This window comes from Cuculus canorus, chromosome 2, assembly GCF_017976375.1.
Source record: "Cuculus canorus isolate bCucCan1 chromosome 2, bCucCan1.pri, whole genome shotgun sequence".
NCBI classification, from domain to species: Eukaryota; Metazoa; Chordata; class Aves; order Cuculiformes; family Cuculidae; genus Cuculus; species Cuculus canorus.
The window spans coordinates 73,706,615-73,728,709 of NC_071402.1; the positions used below are offsets into that span (position 1 = coordinate 73,706,615).

General features: G+C 36.1%; 1 protein-coding gene across 3 annotated transcripts in view; it reads left to right on the forward strand.

The window, feature by feature from the left end:
* Window positions 1-22,095, forward strand: part of DDC (dopa decarboxylase) — a 74,121-nt gene that overhangs the window by 39,117 nt on the left and 12,909 nt on the right. For all 3 annotated transcript variants that reach the window (XM_054058580.1, XM_054058579.1, XM_054058577.1), the window contains 6 exons: window positions 5,367-5,433; window positions 7,568-7,662; window positions 9,527-9,594; window positions 14,198-14,274; window positions 18,195-18,214; window positions 19,264-19,362. In XM_054058580.1, coding sequence (XP_053914555.1) covers window positions 5,367-5,433; window positions 7,568-7,662; window positions 9,527-9,594; window positions 14,198-14,274; window positions 18,195-18,214; window positions 19,264-19,362 — 426 coding nt within the window. The remainder of the gene's footprint in view (window positions 1-5,366; window positions 5,434-7,567; window positions 7,663-9,526; window positions 9,595-14,197; window positions 14,275-18,194; window positions 18,215-19,263; window positions 19,363-22,095) is intronic.

Below are 22,095 nucleotides of genomic sequence, written 5' to 3' on the forward strand. Positions count from 1 at the left end.
ATTTTGCAAGAATTGGAAGTGAGATATTTCCATATAGTAAAGCAGATTGTGCAAACAAAGCACTTAACAACGTCAGGTTTTGAAGAACTACAGTTGCCACAATTTACAAAGAAGCAATTTCCAGGGGTGACTGATATGCAGCCCTTCATCTGACCGCCAGTTAAGGGGGAGCTTTAAAGCGCGTGCTGAAGTCATGTCCATTTCATTAATTATAAACATTAACTAGTGGTTAAGTGCACGCACAAGTGCCTTTCTCAGTTGGGCCCTATGCTCCCAAGTTGAGACAGGCCTCCATTGAAGGAATGTTGACTAGGATGGGGACAACTAAGATAAGCACTGCTAAATTCAGAGGTGGGGTCCCCTGACTTCAAGCCTAGTTCACTTGAACACGTATAGGTGGGCTGTGAGCTTTATGTTGTCTTTCATAAATCCACACAGATACGTTGCATCTGGCATGAATGTATGAGTGTAGTACAATATACTTCAACAACCTCATTCAGTATAAAACTGCTGTGACATGATGGCCTTGCTGCTGAACAAAGCCCCAGCATGAAATCTCTCTGCTTCTAGCTGAAATGATTCTTCTGAGTGACGATATGCAGAATATTAAGAAGCAGGCTGTTTGTATCCAGACTCACTTGGGAAACAATACATCAGAATTAGACTGATGGAGGAGGCATCTTTTCAGTAGAAATTAACACTTACATTCTGATCATAGATTCCCATTTGGAAAAATCATTCTAGAGACACGTACAGGCTTCTGGGGTGGCGTTTCTTAACCCGTAGTTTGTGAATGGTTGCTGTTTCATAAAATACTGAATGGTAGTTTAGTAAACTGTAGCAGCTTTCTTCAAGCCTCATATGCTCATAAGTACAAGCTGGCAAAAAAAACTGAATAGGAAAAATAATAAGACAACATTGAAGTTTCTGCTTCACATTAGTTAATTACAAATTAAAAGCTTTGTGGTACAACTATGCAAAAACTGTCTACGTGTTTTTCCAAAACTGTAGGAGATCTTCCAGCTGAAATGACTGACAGTCATTGCTCTCGGGCATCGTAAAGATTCATGCATGTTCCCTGTCAAAGCTCTTGATTTCAGGAAAGTAATACATGAGATGACTGATGCAAGCATTTTATCTGCTTTGTATTTGTAACCAGGGCTGAGTCAAATTTGAAGTGCACAACCTGAAAAGGATAAGGCCCGCAGGCTATACTGAGCCATCAGTCCCATCTCTGTGATGCAGCCTGTCTCCCGCCCTTTACACAAATGTGATTTTGCCAGTGTTATACAGGTTACAAATTAAGTTAGATTCATTGTGTTCTACCGAGGTGGGGTAATGAGAGTCCGAACAGGAGCAGATGCTGTCACTTTAAGTGGTTTCTGGGAATTAAAACAAGTAGCTTTGAGGCTTAGACACATTCACAGAAGACAACAATATTATTTTAGAAACTTTACAGAATAAGCCATTACTTAAACAACTAAACATGTATTTGAACTAATATAATCTCTCATTTAAACAACACACTCCCTCTACTAATTAGAAGAATACTTTAACTGCAGTACAACACTAATAATAATAACGTATAACTTTCTGTTTTGAAATCTCCATTATTATTTTAATTGCTAGTCAAGCAATTTCACTCTAATTTTGTCAGAAAGCTCACACCATATTACCATAAAATATATGTATAAAAGCAGAGCTAAGTCTATAGTGCACTCTTGATTAGCATATTTTCCAACGCAATATCTTAACCTCTATTCTTTATTTTTTATTTTATTTAGAAAAATTAGAATTTTCATCATAGTAGCCTCCATTTCTTGTGACCCAATTTGTAGATCTGTAGTTCACCCAAAGATGAAATGCAGGTTTCTCCTGATTGTGGGAACATGTCAGGTAAAAATAATGTGACAAATATACATGCACATCTTCTTGCCAAAAAAAGGGGAGCAAACTTATTCCTTATTAAAAAAAAAATTAAAAAAATCCAGTAATCTGTTAAAAGCAATCTGCCTCAAAGAATGATTAAACTTCCAGTGAAGTCATAAATGTACCTCAATGCATTGTAATTATTCTGTTCTTCTCATGTGTCTGAGGAATATGGGAAAGATCAGTATAGATAAAGATTAGATTATTTTGAGGAAAAAATGTATTAGCAGCAAAATTTTATTAACCATATATTCAATGTGCTTCTCATGTTCAGAACTGTATTCATTTCAAACTCAGGTGCGCACTAGCTTGATATGGAAAAAATGCTGAATTGCCCATTTCTTATTTTAATAACTTTTCCCATACCCAATACTATATATTGGTGTCATGAAACATGGTTATAGTTATTAATATTGCTGTAATGGTGAAATTGAGGGAACACGTGTTCTACAAGGGATAAAATGTTTTCAGAGTTTTACATGACTACATTTAATCAGGTCTGCCCTATAAAAAGGCAGGACAGGATTTCCTCTAGGTCTGTACATAATTTTTTATGAATTGAGTACTACGTGTATACTTTCAATTAAACAGAAAAATTCAGCTCCCTACAGCAGTTTTAAATATCTCTAAGGTATATGGCATATTATAAATGCAGAAATGTTCAAAACTGTACTTAAAAGAGAGATTTTACCTCTCCAGTGACAGACCATTGTATTAGTTCAATATTCCTGGGTTGTATTATTTTAAATTTCTGGCTTTTGAATACATATCCACCTGGCCTTTTCACTGGTTGTTTATGTTAGCGTGAGATTTCCTAGAAATTTTGAAAAATCTAGTTTAATAAGTAGTAAAATAACTATCTCTAACTTTGCATGAATTCTCCAAAAACCTGGAATTTGAAGATTAAAATCCCATCACATTAATCCAACTCATTGTGTCATAATCCGATTATTTTTTCCAAGATGTCAGGACTTCCTAGTGTGCTGTTGCCACTTTATTTCACAGAATGAAAAGAAGGAAAAAAAAAACCTTGATGGGAAATGTGAAAAAGCAAAACATAAAAAACTTGTTATTGGAGGAAGTAGTCAGAGAAGCCCTGGAGGGAAAACTAACTCTTAGTACTGATATGTGTACAGAACCTGATTCAAGATGTCACTGTAGATTACTTATAACAGTCTCCAAATCCAACAGCTGGTAGAAGTGAATCTCTAGCTTAAAACTAAGTGATAACTTATGAAAGAGGATGAGTATTCAAGGGTAAAAATAAAAGGGTGAAACCCTGGCAGCTATCAAGCTTGCTGTTTAATTAGAGCAGAAGTAGCACAAATAGTACAAATGTGTGTCACTTTATTAAAAAAAAAAAAAAGAAGGAAAAAAGACCCTCCTGAAAAAGCTGGCAACTTCTGAGCAATGGGAATGCCTACAATTAATAATATATCAGTGAAATGCAGGGGTGACAGCATGCTAACGTCCAAGCTAGAAGAATAGCATACAAGTGGCAAGTGAAAGTTGATATTAGGCGAAAACAGATTACAGGATTTTGGCAAACAATTTGCTACTGGCATAATAACATGAAATTATTTTTATCAGAAGTGGAAGGCTTGTGCTAGAGAAACTAAAAGCTGAAAGGAGATAAGGCCACATCATTAATCGAAACATGAGCAAAATCCTTTGCTACTGAGGTGTTTACTCACATCATGATGACTGTAACAGAAAAGGCCAAAAATTCACCTTCCCCCACACTCAAGCCACCAGCTGCACCTCTTGCCTGGGCACCTGCAACATGTCCCCATCCTGCAGCAACTCCACAAGTAAGGCAGCAATGACAACAATGCATGCTGATCTTCAATGAGGACATTCTCTGGTGTAGCAGGAAGACCCACTGTGCTGGACAAACAAAGCAGATGCTTAAGAAATAGAAGGTAGTGCTTGAATGAGCCACGTAAGTCCAACACAGGGAAGGAACACCTGGAAACATTTCCTGATGGTAGCACTCCTGCTAAAAGAGAAAGCAGTGAACCCAAATGCCCTGCATACCTACTCGTTATGGAGCTGCGAGATAAAAATCCACTGTATGGAGTTTTAATGCATAATTGTATCTATATTTTTTTATGACTGTATGTTTGTTTCCTGAAAGGTCTAGTGGGTGGGCAAGTATCATCTAGGTGTTCCCTTGACTTCCTACAGGTCTTGCCATGAATTCATTGAGGGATGTGCAGACACCCACCCACCAGAAAGATGTGGCTAGTTGTAGATATAAAGGGAAAAACAGTGAAAACAAAAGATACTGCATTGACAGTATATTTGGCAGAAAAGGTAGCCAGAAGTACAAAAATAAACCCCCAGCATTCTGGATTTGACACATTTACAGTAATCTCCAGGATGTATTATAATTTATGTGTTATCTTGGATAAATTACCCAATGCTTTTGTAAATTGATACTCTAACTAAAAACTGGTGTGATTTATTTGCTTATTTAAACTATAAAGTTTCTCTTATTATACAGAAATCCAGTACAAGGCAAGAAGCATACACAGCCTTTATTAGTGGTTACAAAAATAAGACAAAGTGTTTAAAGCTTAAAGGTAGCAATGAAAACTAAAATAATATCAGTTTATATGCACTTGATAGTTGGTTTTATGGAGTTACAATTCTACCTGCATATTCCAAATAACTCACCATAGTTAATTTTCACCTAGTTATATTGTCTTTCCACTGTGAAACTTCAACAGATATATTGCCTCTGCTTTTGGGCAACTGGTCATGCGGCAGGATACATTAAATGAGACATTAACAGAATGAAGCAAGAATGATTCCAGTATTTTCGGATGAATTTGGGAGAAAAAATCTGTGCGAAAAAATCTTCCAAACCTAATAGTGAACATATGCTGCTAGTGAACAAGTCCCAGTCTGCAGATCCACTGAGCACTAGTCAATTACAAGTCTCTGTTACAGAGCTGTGACTCTTTCATTAAGGCAGTTATATTTTATGATCCATTCTACAAACAGGAATTCCGGCCTCTTTAAGTTGCTCAAGTTCAGAGCTCAATTTTGTACCATAAACTGCAAAGAATTTTGATGCTAATTGTATATGTGAGGTTAGTATTGGGCCACACAATAAGCATGTGGAAAATAGAAAATGTATGAAATATAGCATTAATATAATACTGTGACTATATTAGATTACTTATCCATCAATTTTCTATTAATATTTGATTTTATGCATCTCTCTCAATGGACGTTTATGGGAGGTCTGAAAGAAAATGAAATTCTCAGAAGTTCCACTGAAGGATAGGTACTAGCTAAAATCAATTTATTTTGCCCTATAGCTTCTACTCTCTTTGTTTATTGATGCCATTGCAGACACTTTTTTTGTTTGATAATTTTCTTTGCTGTAACACAATCTTTTTTTTGCCTTTATGTTTTTGGCTCTGCAGTTCTGCGCAACACTTGGAACCACACCTTGCTGCTCCTTTGACAAACTGTTAGAACTGGGTCCTATTTGTAAGTCTTTCCTGCTACTTTCTAAAACTGCAGAAACAAGTTGAAGCCACGCTGAGTCATTTCCCAGTTATTGTGCAGTGTCAGTGTCCAAATTCAATAAGGCTACTTACAGATGTGACCTTCAGTTACAGCTTTCTTTCTAATATTAAGTCAAGCAGCCAGCTTGCATTCTCAAACCATTAAGAGAGTACAGAGGACATTGGCTCAAGGGTTTTATTCAGGATATATGTTTTGGAACACTGTCAGTTAAAAAGTACTGTAAGTACTTCAGTTTATAACATTTTTCTTCAATCCCTTCTACTTGCAAGAGCATCTAGAGCAGAGGTGAAGCGAAAAGCCGAGCTCTAATTTTCCTCTGCACCAAGTGTTTTGATTCTGACTGGGTTTAATGACTATAAAAAGCAGGGAAACATGCACCAAAAATCCACATGTATTCTCCTCAATCCTTCCTCTCCCTTCCCTGATTTCCTTCCTTTTGCAAGAAAACAGAAGTACTGGGGTGGTTAATACAGTGAACAAGTGATGGACTTTTCCTAAGTATTTCTGTGTCATGGTGAGCTGGTCTCTGATCTGCAGTAAGCCTTGGTCAAAAGCACACACTTGCTGGTTGATGAAAAAGCAACAGAAAGGCACTATAGAATAGGAAATTTCTAGCTATGAGAAATTGGAAGCAACCTCATAGAAACACAGCTAGATTTGATGTTCTGTTAATTTATTCAGGTGGGGCCTAAAACATTTGGGGTTTGTGTGGTGCTGACTTGCTCTGTAATGTTTCCTGCCCTTCAGCACAAGCCCCACAGACTCAGTTGCTCCCTATCCTCCTTTCTAAAAGATGTAGTCTGCTTCAGCAGCTAGAGATTATTCTGCTGTTCAGGTTATTCCTATGGAACTAACCAAATAAAATAGTTCAGATATTGCAACTAATCATGTGTATTTCACTAATTTCTCTCAATGATATCTTGCTTGTGTAGCAAAGACCAGCAGGAATATGTACTACTCAAATTATAAGTCTCATGCTAGCTTTTCTGCGTGCAGGTGAATTTTCTTCTTAATATACACAAACATATATACATACATACATACATACATATATACATATATAAATATATACATATATAAATATATACATATATACATATATACATAGTCCTAAGAAATAAAGGCAACATCTCTAGCAAGTATATTTAAAAATAAGTAATCAGTTGAACTTTCAACACGTTTTCAAATAAACTTAAGTCATGGATGTTATAAGTAATATTTTATTAGCTTTTTCTCGACATTTATGCAAAAAGAAAATGTAGTTCACAAGAATGCAAATTCTGGTATGAACTTGGTGCCCAGTTGCAGAGCTGAATGGATATGCATCTGTATGTGGAAATATCCATCAGAATTACTTGGTGACCAGTGTAAAGATTTTATGTGGGCTTCAGTCATCAACTCATAGACCAGAATTGTCACTGAGTGCATTTATACAGGTGATCTATAGCAGAGTGTGAATATCAAATTACAGAGAATAAGAGGCTCATATGCTAAAATATTTCTGCAGAAACCACTCAGTGAATAATTGAAACTATCACTTCTTAACCTTTTAATGCTTCCTCTTGCGTAAGTTTCTCAGTCCTTGAAATAAAGTTTGTCACACATAGTTCAAAAGCATGTGTATGCACATGCATCATATATGTTAAAAATACTGTAGAGATGTTTGTTTATGACTCATGCGTTAGAAGTGGAGAGCACAGCTGAAACTAGCTTTTGCTGCTAAAGTGAAAAGTTTTATTATCATATAAATGATAAACACATCTCTAGATACTTATTTTTAAAATTTATTTTGTGATGGTTCTTAAATTAAAACAATTTAACACTTTTTTCTTACTTAATATTAATAAGATAAACCCGGACATGCAAGGACTCTGTTCTACTAGAAGTGGGGAGGAAGAAAATGTGTATGTATCTTTACGTATTAACACAAACCCAGATGGTAGAAGCATTTAATCTCTTAATTTAATTTTAAATTGGGAAAATAATAACATCAAAGAAAGATCTCCTAGGCACTCATTTTCATGCAAATTAATAGGGTTTTTTAATCTGCTGTTTAATTTATTTCCCTTTCAATTACTCTGTTTTTGTTTTTTAGGTAATAAGGAAAATATCTGGATGCATGTTGACGCAGCTTATGCTGGGAGTGCATTCATCTGCCCTGAATTCAGGCATCTTTTAAACGGAGTGGAGGTGAATGAAATGTTTCTTTTCTAGCAGCCTGTTAAGACCTTAATCCTTCATAAAATTGGTGTTTTTCTTATGCATTTAACATTAATGGCTTTTCTAGAATCTCTGAGTACACCGCACTTCAGTTTGCACTATAAATCCCTGTATATTCTATTACATTACTTAAGTTTATATAATTTTTACTGGTTTATTCTGGGAGTATGCAAGTTACCATAATATGCGGTAATATTTTGTATATTATGTGACAAAAAATAATATTTTGTCACTGGGAATAGCAAGTGGTTGTGATTCAATAAAGTGTCTTACAAAATAGAAAAAAGGAACTTTTCCCCAAATATCCAAAAAGCCAGGTTTATAACACCCTAATTCTACATTGCACACACACAAAAAGAAAATAAATCCAACAAATTAATGAGCACATTATTTCTGATTTTTTGCTTACAAACCAAAAGTAGCACAGGATACAGCTGGCAGCTATATCTCAAACAAACAGGGTTTAATAATCAAGAGAGCTAAATGAAATATTCCCCAAACAGCAGTCCTGTTCCTTCCACCCCCTCCTCGCTCAGCTACTTGGCATTCAGTTGCTTAGATAAGAATACTTCAATTTCCTGCTGCTCCCCTCAGACAGTCAGATAAGTCCTTGTCTTCCACATCAGCGGAGAAAATATTACTGTTTGGTAAAGCCAGAAGTTTAAACACAGCAATGATAGGTAGTGACTAATGAAGAAAAGGAGGGATAACCCCACCACTCCACCCCCCCAAACAAAATATATCTTTCTGTCTCTTTTTTTATCAGCAAATGAAGCTTGTTGTAATTTCCTGTGGGGGAATATTTTTTAAATTATTCTTATTGGTTCCTGAAGGAAATGAAACAGCATCCCTTGTCTGGGCTGGCTTTTGTCATCAGAGTAAATATTTAACAACCATGAACAGGTTTCCTACCTTATATAGTACAGGGAGATAGATAGATGGGTAGATAGATAGACAGACAGATAAATAATCTCTTAGGAGAGAACCTGTTAATTTTTTACAAGTGATAGGAAAGTTTATGAGAAGCAAATGAGAACAGAAAAGTGCTACCCTGGTGCTGCGAGACCCACGTCACTCTCTTTTAAGGCTGTTAGCTTCTGTCTTTGTTAACATGCAAAACATGGATGATGCCTTTCCCATATGATGTCCATCTTACCTACCCAAGTCTTCTCTGATGCCACACCTAACCCTATATCAAGAAAAATGGGTGTGTTACGTGACTTATATATGTGTATTGTCAATGCTTGTTCTGTGCTGGTTTTAATTTTGACTTAGATGAAAATAATGGCTTCTACTAAAAGAAAATAAGCTGGCAGTAAAAAAAAATAATTTCCTGGTCAGCTGTAATTTTACAAGTGAATGTGATATGCAGATTCTGAACTAAATATGTCATTTGTCTCCATGTATGAATTTTGTGTATATATACTTATTGTTCTTTGAAACAGAAAGCTTAATTAATTGTTATTGGAAATTGGGATATGAACCGCAATGGATGTTCCTGAGTACCCACATTTTTCTTTAGTTTACCATGAGATTTGTACTTTTCCATAACATATTTATCTAAAAAGTATAACTGTTAGCTAATGCTCAAAGTGTTGATAATAACTATAGCCTAGCTGCACACCTAACCTGAATTCCAGGCCCCAAACAAATGAAGATTTAACTACCATAGTTATCAAGCGAAGTGACATCAGCATGAACATTATCTATAAAGCCCCAGTTCATCAATTCATCTGTAGTTAAGGTGTACTCAAACAATTTGACAATGTTGCATCATTAGCACGTGGATCTTTTTCTCTTTTATAATTTTGGGTTTTTATTTATCCATTTTCAGTTTGCAGATTCATTTAACTTTAATCCTCACAAATGGCTTTTGGTGAATTTTGACTGCTCTGCTATGTGGTAAGTATTACAGCAAAAGAAAACATTGCAAAAGACAAAAATAATATTGAAATAAGGAGTTATGGATAGCTTTAACTGTCGTAAATTATTTACAAAATGCACTTTTTCATTTAATCAAGTTTCAAAGAAGTAAAATTTGGAAATAAGCCTGAGCTCTGCATTATTTTCCAGAGAGAGAAAAGTCCGGAGAAGTCCATAGATTCATAACTGCTCTTTTTTGGGACTGTTAAAAACATAAATGAAAAAACTTCATTTAAGGATATTTATGTAATTAACAGTGTGTTGAACAGAGCTTTCCCTTCTTTTCCATTATATTTCTTTGTGTTTGAGTCTTGATTCTTTCAAAAGCATTTCAAAAAATTCTTCATATATGGCTGATGAAAAGCAATTGTTTTCAAAAAAGACTATTCAATTTTTTTACTGATTTTCAGTTCCCCTAGATGACAACACAGATTGCAGTTTGATATAAAATGATGACAAAGTAGGAAACAGTAGACATACTTGGAAATAAAGCAAAGCGTCACAGCAATAATAATAGAGATAATAATAACAACATCTTATAATAGATGATGCTATTGTGTCCCAAACTGGAATCCAGAACCTAGTGTTTACCAGCATCATGACTAATGATAACTATTAGCAGAACAGCTATTTAGTGAATGAAGACTATGTACCAAAATAAATGAAAACATTTATTTAACAGAAAAAAACTTGCAAAAATGAAAAGGAAAACCTGAGTGTTAAAAGTAAGACTTTAAAACATCATCCAGAAAAAAGATCACCATATTCAAAACTAGAATAAATGTGAGACAGTGATCATTCAGTTGTTTGTGGTTAACCTTTGGCTTTTTTTAAATCCTCAGCAAAGTTAACTTTTGCACAGGTATATATATTATTTAAATAACACATTATATTTTTACTTTCATAGTTCTCCTGATGTAGGCATTCCAAATATTCCAAGCCATTATGGCTTTTTTTAGTTAATGGCTTACATTTTGATTCTGATACATCAGTAGTGGCAGAGATTAACCCAAGACTCCAGTTTATAAGTACCTCAGAACCCTCCGTCTGTCTCTCTATATGGAAATGAGAAGATGGTGGAACTCCTTTTCTAGTTTGTCTAATCTTTTCCTCATCACTCCCAGACATTGTTAACAAAGTAGCCACTCAGCAATGAGAAAACGAATTATCTGTAATGTTTGTAGGACAGTTAGAGGCCAGAGGCTAGTCCCTAACAGTTAATTTCTCATTAATTCTGCTTTCTCTGAAAACCCTGTGGAACTATGTTAGAACTGTTTTACCTGGTTCTTCAGGAAAACAAAATATGCAGAAGCACATTGTCTGTCAGTTTATGTTTCTTTCTCAGGAGATTTTAGCTCCTTCCTAGCAGATCTCAGACTTAAGACAGACAAAAGGATCTTTTTACATTTTACTTCTCGCTTTTTTTTTAGATAAACCATTTCATAAAATGCATGTTTTCATAGGTAGGAAGCTTCCATTACAAGGAATCTCATGAGACTTTGTAACATGTCTTCTTACTCAAGGCAAAATCTTCACAACTATAGCCATTCAGCCCTCAGTTCAGCAAGGCATTAGTGTATGGGTTCTATTCACTTAATAAAGAGTGAAACACTTATTTAAAGTTAAGCTCTTTGACTTGAAGCCAAATCCATCATCCAACTACTTCTATGAAGCCTGTCCAAAATTCACCTCTCTTATCAACGGTAACAGTGCCTGAAAGGACAAATGCTCATTTGAAATGTAATAGTAAAGGATGATGAAAGATGGTGGGAAAAAATAACGGTGACGGTTACATACTCCTCTTAGGATCCATGGAAGATTTTAACTATGATATTGTAATAATACAGAAGGTGTTCAATAAGAGTGAACCATTTCAGAACCAAATTAAACCAAGTCCCATTGAAGGTCAGACTTGTAAATCATCCAGGCTCCTCAGCACTTTCTCCAATAAACACTCCCGTTTCTTTTCCCTGCAAGTTGATTAAGATGATCTAGCCCTTAGATCTGTAATGTAATTATTTAACTACTCAATGCAATATGTAACACTGATGTCATTTAGGATTTGGAGACAATTTAATTATAAAACTTTTGTAAAATATTCTTAGACTTCTGGATATACACTAAAGAGCAGTCAATTTCTTATAAGGAGGAGTTTAGTACAGCCACTCCTAGACAGGTATGTTTTCCATATTCAAACACTGGGGTCTTTAGAGACTCTGTCCAGAAACTGCCAGTTTTGCCTGCTTTGTTTAACTCATGTTCTGGAATATTATAAAAAAGGGAGAAGTATCTTCTTTCAGAGAAAGTAAAGATAATAATCTTGCAAAATCTCACAATTTTTGTTTTTATGATTACTCTTTTCAAGGTTTAACTGTTAACTTTTGGTTGGGAAGGTTGTTGTATTTGAAAGGAAGGTGTTTATAGGAAATGCTTATCTACAGATGGAAGTGAAATATTCCTGCTGGTTTATAGTATGAAGTCACTTTTTTGGTTGTTGTGTCTATCAGTTAAAATAGACAGAAAAGAGTGAGGCTGTTAAAAGCTGCAGATATGCAGTCCAAGAAAGTCACTTTTCACAAATCTTCATTTCTTTATTCACCAGGATTTTTATTGTGCCTTTTGTATTATAAGTACTTTGAACGTAAATCTGTGGCTCCCAAGCTAGGTCTTCGTAGGTCTAAAAGCATAACATAAAATACCTAATTTAGCAGTGACATTTTTGAAATACATATTCAGGATCTTTCAGTCAATAAGCAGTATTTGCAAAGAAAGTTAAGAACACCACTTCTATCCATTACCAGATCACACAAGCACATACTGCGAAGGAATTTAAATATATAGGGTAAAATCTAGACATGGTATAGAGGAGCAACTCAAGTGGTTCATATACATTGATGTTCAGGCTTTGGATTTATTTTAGTAATCCTTTTAAACACTATTTCATGGTTGCCAGATTAAGATCTGTGAAGTCCCTAGATGGAACAGACCCTATCTTTTAGAAAAGCAGTAACACCACTGAGGAAGCGCCGGATGACAGCATTTTGATAGTGACTTAGTGACCAGATGTTACTGCACAATAGTTACGTGTTCCATTGTTTAGCACATCATATTACAGGAGAAGGAGTGAAGGTCTCACAAGACAACTATTGATATTGCTTGTAACTCGGGTTAGTTGTGTATAAAATGAACACCTGAACCACAAATATATCAAAGTAATAGCATATATCAAATAAACTACAGTAGAACAACTTAGGGTTTGTTCACAATATCTATCTGCTTTCAGATAAGAGTTTCTTCCTTCTGTCCACAGGACATCTTCAGCACACAAAGAGATTATTAATTATTTCTATTGAGAGTATTCTGAATGTCTTTTACTATTTTTCATGTGCATAATCTTACTTTATCTTCAGTAATGTACTTTCCACACCTGAAGGCAAAAACTTTGTTAACCTTGATGTTCTCCTGACAATTAAAATGAGAGAAGGTCTCTCATTTTGGTTTGTTTGAATAAGGTGAATAAGGTGTTTTCTGAGCATAGTTTAGATGTAAATGAGACTGGGAGTATGTACCGGCCTGTGCAATTATAGACACACACTAAAATGTTGGAAATCAGTTTTTTTACTTATTCTTTTTAACATTAAAACCCATTAAAAAATGGATGTGCAGAAAATAATAAAAGGTCTGGACTTCTGTCATTTAGAGTGTCCCCATGTTGACATAATTATTCCTCACTTTGAGAAATATTTATAGCCCTAATATAATTATATAGCTATCTCTTCCTTTTTGATTTCTAGTTTCTTCTTTTTCTGCCTCTATAAACGCCATCGTTTATAGAGGTGAGTCAATCTTACACAAAGAGTGAAGCAGAAACCAGCTAAATCTTGTTATTACCCACTGGCAAAATGTAGCTTATTCTTTTTAAATGGGACGCATTGGCTTTTGAAACTCAGACCAGTTACACCACCCACTAGCTGGCAATAACAAGGTATGCTTCTCAGTTCTATATTGTGCTGTAGTATGTCTCTCAGCCATCGTATACTGAATTTAGCTAAGGGCGGGGTGGTACAAGAGGGAAGCCTGAGTCTAGACCAGGTCGCTCATCCTTACTGGCGGCTGCTGCTGCCACCACTGCAGCATGGAGAGGCAGCGGCCAGCACCCATAAAGCCTCGTCATGGCTGTGCATGATGTCTAAGAAGCCACAGCTCTTTCTACACAGCTTTGTATTGCAGTAATTTCAAGACAACTTTTGTTGACTGCAAACATTAACATTGCTTCAGCTAGTCTCACATTCTGGTGCGAGTGTCTATCACCAAAAAAAGATCCTTTCTGTCTGTTTCTTGTCTGTTTTTAAATATGCAATCGTGCAGTCATCCTGCCCGTTCCTGCTGAGCCTTACACTTAACTACTTGTAAGTACAGTACTGATATGGCTGTGAAAAAAGCACTGAAAATGGCACAGGCTGTGCTCAGGAAACACGCCAATTTAAACGCATTCTATTTGCCTTCACTTCTCAACAAAATTTAATCCCTTAAATACCAATTCTTAAATGTCTCAATTTAATGTCTTTCTTTTTTTATACAGGGTGAAAAAAAGATCAGATTTAACAGGTGCCTTTAAATTAGAACCTCTTTACCTGCAGCATCACCATCAGGAGTCTGGTAATTTTATAATTAAATTAGATCAATATTATTTTGTTTGCATACTGATATTCAATGGACAAAAAGGACTTCAGATAAAAAACAAAGTTCTTAAAACTACCTAAGTTGTTTATAAGCCTATTTCCATTTTCACAGTGCCCTAGGGAGTTAAGCTTATTAAAGTGCAAACACGTCTAGTGAGATTTTAGTTAGTATAAAAAGCAATTGAGGGAAGGCCATTTTATGAAACTTTATATTAATACTCTTGCATTGGGAGCTCCAGAGCTACCACTGACTCTTCATAAGAACGTTGAGAAAATTTTTCATGATCTTTAGGCTGACAGATAAATGTATTATTGGATGTTCTCTATCGAGTCCCTTAACCTGCCTTCCTCAACATGCCTTCTTCAGAATGGTTTCAATATCTCATTTGGTTTTAGAATTTCTGAAGTCAGTGACCTTTTTTCTTAGCTATTTGTTCAAGCTCTGATTCAAATTTTCAAAAACTCACGTCAGGAGAAAACACCGCCTGAAACCACAAAGAGGGGGTAACCTGTGTTTCATATCTGTGCTCTATTTTGAGTAATACCTATCTGGGACATTATCCTGTTGCTCTCATGTTCTTACATTGACTGTAGAGAAGGCAGTAAGTGCAGGCTATCTGGCTGGTACAAAATGCTCATGAAAGCTCTTCACAGAATGCTTACAAAGAACTTAAAAATCTTAGTCCCAGTACAAAGCTCCTTAATGAATTAGTGCTGCTCCTCACACATACTTGGCAATTGCAGAGTGGCATTTGCCATCCTGAAGCGCATTTTTACGCATTTTGTTATTAGCTGATTAATTGTGAAGAAGGTCACAGCACTGCAGTGTCAAAATGTAGTGCAAGATCCCCCATAACTCTCTCAAAAGAATGAACAGCATGTGGATGTATTTACCATTTACTCTAACTCATGTTTTTCCTGGAATTGCTGGTGCCGATCTGTGTTCAGAATAGTATTCTGAGTATTATTCTTTTCTCTGTGTCACGGCTCTGAACTCATTGACATTTAAATTAATACCATCCAGAATTTCATCATTCTCTAAAAAGCCATAGGAAAAACAGCTTCCCGTGCCTTAATCCTGAACTGGCAGGAATTTTGCATCTCATTCCTTTTCTTCATTTCCAAGCAGTGCAAATATAGAACAGAGCAATAAACAGGAGAACACAGTAACTCAGGAGCTCAGGTTCACTGTCAAGGCTTGAATTGTTAAGAAAAAACATATATTGTTTTTTGCCTTTTTAAAATGAAAAATACAAGTTATGGCAAATACACATACATCACTAGTTTTTACTTAACATGCAAGAAAGATACTTGTCTTGAAGAGAAATAATATAACCTTAAGTAAAGTGAAAACATGTCATTGTGACAACTGAAAGTGCTGATACAAGAACCGTAGGTTTTCACCAGGTTAAATAACACCAGAAAAACCCCAAACCTGTCTTAAACTAGATGCTTTCAGTGAGGCCACCTGGTTGACCTGAACACTTTATCTCCCCAGCTGCATAAGTGGTTCAGCCTTCGTCTTGCCTTCAGAAGCTCTGATATTATGTTGTGTGATCTGAACATAATGATTCCAAATAGATCAGCTGATGACTAGCAGTCTAGTGATCCTAAATTTGTCTGTACTCTGTTCCCATTTGATATGAATTTTCCAAAGAGGTGGACAAAATTTTTCAAATGCAATTGCCTCTAGTTAAACTGTTAAATCCAATCCACACTTATTCCTTCTATAAAAATAGTCAAATTTGCTGAGCTGTTACATTGCTTATTGATCCCTGTGTGATTTATGGGATGTCAGCACTGCTGAAAATAGGACGTGTCTCATGGAGGTTCTTGTTTTTCTGAATATGTCTCAGGTCTGAGAATTCCCATCACAGTTTAAAAGGCAATTGAAGTAGCATTTTTGAATTCACTCTTCTCTCACTCAAGAATTTAAATGAGTGGAAAAATACATCTTTCTGTGAGCAATTACTCTTAATAACCATATGGCAATTATGTGTGCCCCCAAGGGGAAAGTCTTTATTTTGTTATTAATTATAATTTTATATGATTTGCATCATCACACCAGGAAGATTATACTAGCTTGCCTGGCAACCCAGGATATAGGTCAAATCCTAATGGCAGTGTTAGAAGAATGCATCTTTATACTCTATTGTGAATGCCACATATGCTCCCACAATGCAGTTCCTCCTGGGTAAATATAGATGTAAGACTAAGGCTTGTAATCAAGGTCTAATCATTGATTGCATTCTGCTTCACAGCTTGTGAAAGGCTTTGTTGTGGATCATCAGACATAGCCCCTTACAGGAGTGTAGGATTATTTATCTGTCACCAGTTTCTTTACTCTCTTTGCTACCAATCTTGCAGCTATCAAACAGACATGGCTGCTGCAACGCAGAATATGAATGTTATCAAATTACCTCGTTACCAAGCTGAGGCGACCACATTTATTTCCTGAAGTGAAGGAACAGTTTAATGGTTGTTGGTTGTTAAGTGTTTGGTTTTTTAATTCAACTGGAAAATAACCTAGTAACAAGTTAAAGAATCAAAGCGCTTTATGTTACAGGGAGGAAGAACATTGGTTTTTCTTATGTTTTTGCTGTGTAGATGAAAGAAAAATTGTCAAGAGGACTTGTGACACAATAAATACAGTCATCTTACCCCCAGAAAATACAAAGGCTTAGAATTACATAAATGACATAAACTGATAAAATTCAGAAGCTGCAGTTCTATATAGCACTTGTGGTGCAAAATTCCAGGAGCACTTAGACAGTGCTTTCACTTGGTATTTACATACATACTTTCCTATGAAGCTTATCCTCCACTGCAGAATAATAAAGCACAATAAGAAAGCTAAGCAGATGTTCCCACATTCTCCTAAAAAAAAGTGCTTTACATATTAGGTCAGTTGAAGCTCTTGTCATTGGCTTTACTGCAAGTAATCACATAATCATTTAAGTTGGAAAAGAACTCTAAAATCATCAAGTCCACCTGTAAACCTAACACTGCTAAATCCACCACCAAACCATGTCTCTAAGCATCACATCTACAGGTCTTTTAAATACATCCAGGGATGGTGACTCCACTGCTTCCCTGTGCAGCCTGTGCCAATACTTGACAACCCTTTCATGGAAAAAAAAATTCCTAATATAATCCAGCTTAATGTTATAATTTCCTTTACTGTTAAATCAGTGTAATTATCTGATTCAAATAAAAGGTAGAGGCATCTTGACTCTGCATACTTGCATAAAAGATAATTAATAATAGCCTCTATTTACCTCCCTGACCGCTTTGTGACTCCGTCAATCTGTGCTTGTATGGGGCTTTCACTACATAATAAAAAGCCATAAAATATGCAGAACACTGTTCTCCAAACAGGAATAGGTCATTCTGAGTCAAATTTTCCAGTCATTTATTAGACATGCTGCAGAATTAGCAACAAATACATGAATTAGTATAAGAGGTAGTTAGAAACAGAAAATGAGCGAAGAAGTGAGTTTTGGGACTCTGCAAACTGTTTCAAACAGGATTAATAATTGCCTTTTTATCTACTACTTCTTTTCTTTACAAGAGGAAAATAAACATAGTATTTATTTCATTGTCTCCAGATGATCTGAATTATAATAGAAGGAAAATTATGTTTCTTCTCCTGAAAACTGTTTGTTAGTAGTATATCCTGACCAGCAAAGAAATGAAGCTTACTACAAGTGTCTTCATTTAGAATCCTGTTAAGTGTCCTACTAGGTACTTAGTGGTTCTGCTGACACTGATGATGCTGAAGTTTGTAGAAAACATAAAGAGTAGATAAGATACAGCTTTTTTTCAATAGCGTTAGAATGATTGTAGGGTTTGGCTGTTGTGACAAAGCAATGTGAACTTTTTTTCTTTAACTTCCAGGCCTTGTAACAGATTATCGGGTAAGTACAGCACCAATGTAATAATTAATACTATTATTTGTATACACTGAAATTTACAGTGCTTTTATTTTCAATTACTATCATAACCTTTAAAACCTGATGTTTCTTTCCAGAAAAGGTGCAGCTTGCTAAATTTGTAATATTCCTCAAGCTGAAAATTTATGATCAATTTTTTTTGAAAAAAAGTTGTTTTAAAGCAGAAATCATCCTGCATGTGTAATATCCCGAGATTTAGGCAGTAGCAAGAAATGTCCTGAAGAATTTTTTTTTCCTTAATCATAGAATCATAGAATAGTTTGGGTTGGAAGGGACCTTAAAAGATCATCTAGTTCCAACTCCCCTGCCATGGGCAGGGACACCTTCCACTAGATCAGGCTGCCCAAGGCCCCATCCAGCCCGGCCTTGAACACCTCCAGGGATGGGGCAGCCACAGCTTCCCTGGGCAACACGTGCCTCACTACCCTCATGATGAAGAAATTCTTCTTTATCTCTAGTCTAAATCTGCCCCTCTCCAGTTTATACCAATTGCCCTCAGTCCTATCACTACAAACCTCTGTAAACTGTCCCTCCCCAGCTTAATATAGGGGGTAATAAATATTAAATATGTGCTTGTGTTTTAACCTTTAACCAGCAGAAACTCTGTTGTTTTGGAATGGAAAATGGGCCTGCCATTGTAGATGCTAGCTCCACAGCTGTAAGGAAGCCAAAGTACATGAGCTTCCATGTACATGTCAGAGACACTTATTTTTCCAGAGCCTTCGAGAAGAATTCAGGATGCACAAGGAAAACTTGATTTGCCTTGTGATCCCTCCATTCTGACACCAATCTTCTATTCCAATTTTCGTATGAAACTTTTGAGTATTAAACAGTCACACCAGGGCATTAACTAGAAATAGATATTTCTATTGTCATTTGACCCATCGCTAGCAACTGTCTGTAGATGTGGCAATGTGGTATGCTTCAAAATCATTACAGAATGTACAATTTCTGCAGTATCACTGCAATGGTGACTTCTAATGTGAGTGCCCTCTCTTTTGCCTGGCTTGCAGCACTGGCAAATCCCCCTGGGGAGGAGGTTCCGCTCCCTGAAACTCTGGTTCGTTCTGCGGATGTACGGAGTCACAGGACTGCAGGAGCACATCCGCAAGGTGACTGGATTCTTCTTTCTTATGTAACCTACAGTGGGATGGCAAATGAAAATGAGCTTTCTACCTGTCTACTCTCCATGATTTCTGTACACAACAGAAAGCACAGATAAGAGGTTTTGGACAGTGGGGTTCAACAGGGGTACTGCTAGTTTGCCCCATGTAGTATCACAATTCATACCATAGCAGGATCGAAACTGTCATGCTTTGTGTTAATCTGTAGAGAAGAAAAGTCTAGGAATTTGGAATTTCCACAATATGGGACCCTATTTTTCTTTGAAACTAAGCTATGGCATTTTAATGGTTTTATTTGGGGAAAACATGTTTAATCATGACATTTATTTTACTAATGTGCTATTAAGGCTGTTGGGCTGCATTTATGATACAGTAACTGACTAGGAATATCTATCTGTTGTTCTTGATTTCATGTCTAAAGTCCATCTGTTTTCAAAAAAAAAAAGATGTGTACAATTTACAGTTTGTTAACATTGTTATGCATAAGTACAAGCATGCAAAAAGAAGGGTTTTTTTAAACACTAAAACCCACACCTGGCACCAGTCTAAATTATATGTACTTCCTCTGTAGCAGTAAAGTTAAATTCAAGCATACCTTTCATCTTTATGAAGTTTAGGGAAACTTTAGTGAGGGGAGATCCACGTCTTGGCTCTAAATATTTACAAAAATATCCATTAGCTAATAGTCTGGTCTAGTATGCCAAACTCTCTGCAGACACACATTCCTTTCCTTGTGGTACTAAATAAATTAATTCCTAAGAATTTTTTTTTCTACTGTTGTACCATCGTAGCGTGACGAAGTCCCTTTTGATTTGAAAACACTCTGGGATGAACAGTACCTTCTTTTTACTTCTAATTTTCATCATCTTATAATTTTCAACCATCTATACAGATATCTGCATTGGATTTTTGTCCTTAACGATGCTTTAAAAAACAGATCTTGACAACAGTGGCAATGCTGATGTTCTGTCATCCTTGTGGCAATGTGATGAAAAATTGATATGAGGTTTATTATCACTTTACTAGGCTATCATTACAGTTTCTAGTGGGGTCTCTCTCAGGTTATGTTTCTGGAGAGTGTCATTATTATAATATGGTGCCAAGTTTTTAAGTAGGGCTAAATCTCTTCCTTGGAAAATACAGAGTTGGAAACCCCATATCAATTACATGACCTTTTATTAGGCTGATTTCTGCAGGTTACTATTTACATTCAGTAAGTTCCCTCTTTCCCTGTCTCCCAAACATTTCCCTGACTGTTCAGCCACAAAGTGCTTGTCTTCCTATAATCATAGCTGAAGACCATTTTTTATACTTCCTGTGATAACACAGATCAAGAAGGCTAAGCAAATCAATCTTTAATTTTTTTTTTAGATACTGACTCCAAAGTAAAACTCTAACATGTACTTGTAAAGGTAATTCAGACAGCTAGGTTTCTGTGGGCTTGTTGAATTAAGTGTGTATGTTTAATATTTCACTGAGGACTAAAGTGTTCCATGGTATACAGAAAAAAATAAGTTATGACCTTATGTTTGGAACTTCAAAAGGGTGAGAGGGGTAATTAAGTGCAGAACTTTGGTCACTATATACATCTGTCAAACCGGACCCATTAAGTTAGTTTCTCCTCACCTCCCAAATGAGTGATGATTAAATTCAGTGGATTCCAAAGAGGCTTTTACAAAGAGTCAATTCTATCTCCAGCAGTTCTCTGTTGAGCTTTCATTTCAAGAAATTATTGCATATCATTTGCTCCCTTCTTCAGCAGAATTTAAGATGTTTCTTGTGAGTTTGCAGACATGTTGTTAAAGTTATATCAATAGCCACAAAATAACTTTATAGAATGTGTTTCAAATCTTGCCCAGTTTTCTCTCTTCTCAGGAATTATCTTTGGTTCCACATTTTTTGTGATTACTTTTCTTTTGGTAGTAGAGTAATGAAGTATGTTAACCAGCCTGACATTGGGTTTTCCAACCTATAGACCAGTTTCCAAACAAAAATAATTTGAAAGTTAACTTCGCTTGTTAACATTGCTTTCCCTAGTGCTTCGCTTTGAAAAGTTACTTTCTTTTAAACATGTCATGGCAACTTGTAAGTAACAGCTTTTATATTCACATTGCTGACAAAGGCAGTCTTTGAAAAGAATAGTTGGTAGAAATAGTTGGTACTGCATCTTGTGTTCTTGAGACTTCTAGCTCTGTTTTAAGTGAAGCCCTGTAGTTGCCTAAATAATTTCTGAAGCTTCATTTATTACAGTGGGTCATAAAGCGGACATAGGTAGAATGAAAAGAGATCCAGGAACCATGGCAGAAGCAGGTATTGCAGCCTCCAAGTGAAGAGCAGAGTGGCTGGAGCTGGCAAAGAGGGAAGAGGCTACCTCTCTGTGTTGCGTTATTAAGGAGCTGCCCAAGGAAAGAGCCAGGCACACAATCAGGCAGAAGAACAGTGGTTTGAAACATCTCCTTGGGCTGGAACCTAGGGAAGGGGCTACCTACATTTGTGATGTAGCATGCAGTCATACAACACATAGTTTTCATACGTCAACATATCTGTGTGAAGGGCATGTCATTCCTATTCATGCTATACAACAGCAACTAAGGCATGCCTATTCAGATGCAGGCGTGAGCCTTAGTGAAGGTTTGGGATCTGGGGTTTCAGATCCTTTCTGAGTTTGCACAAATCCCAACAGAGATTCTGTCATCACCCAGGAAAAAAAACAGGACACTT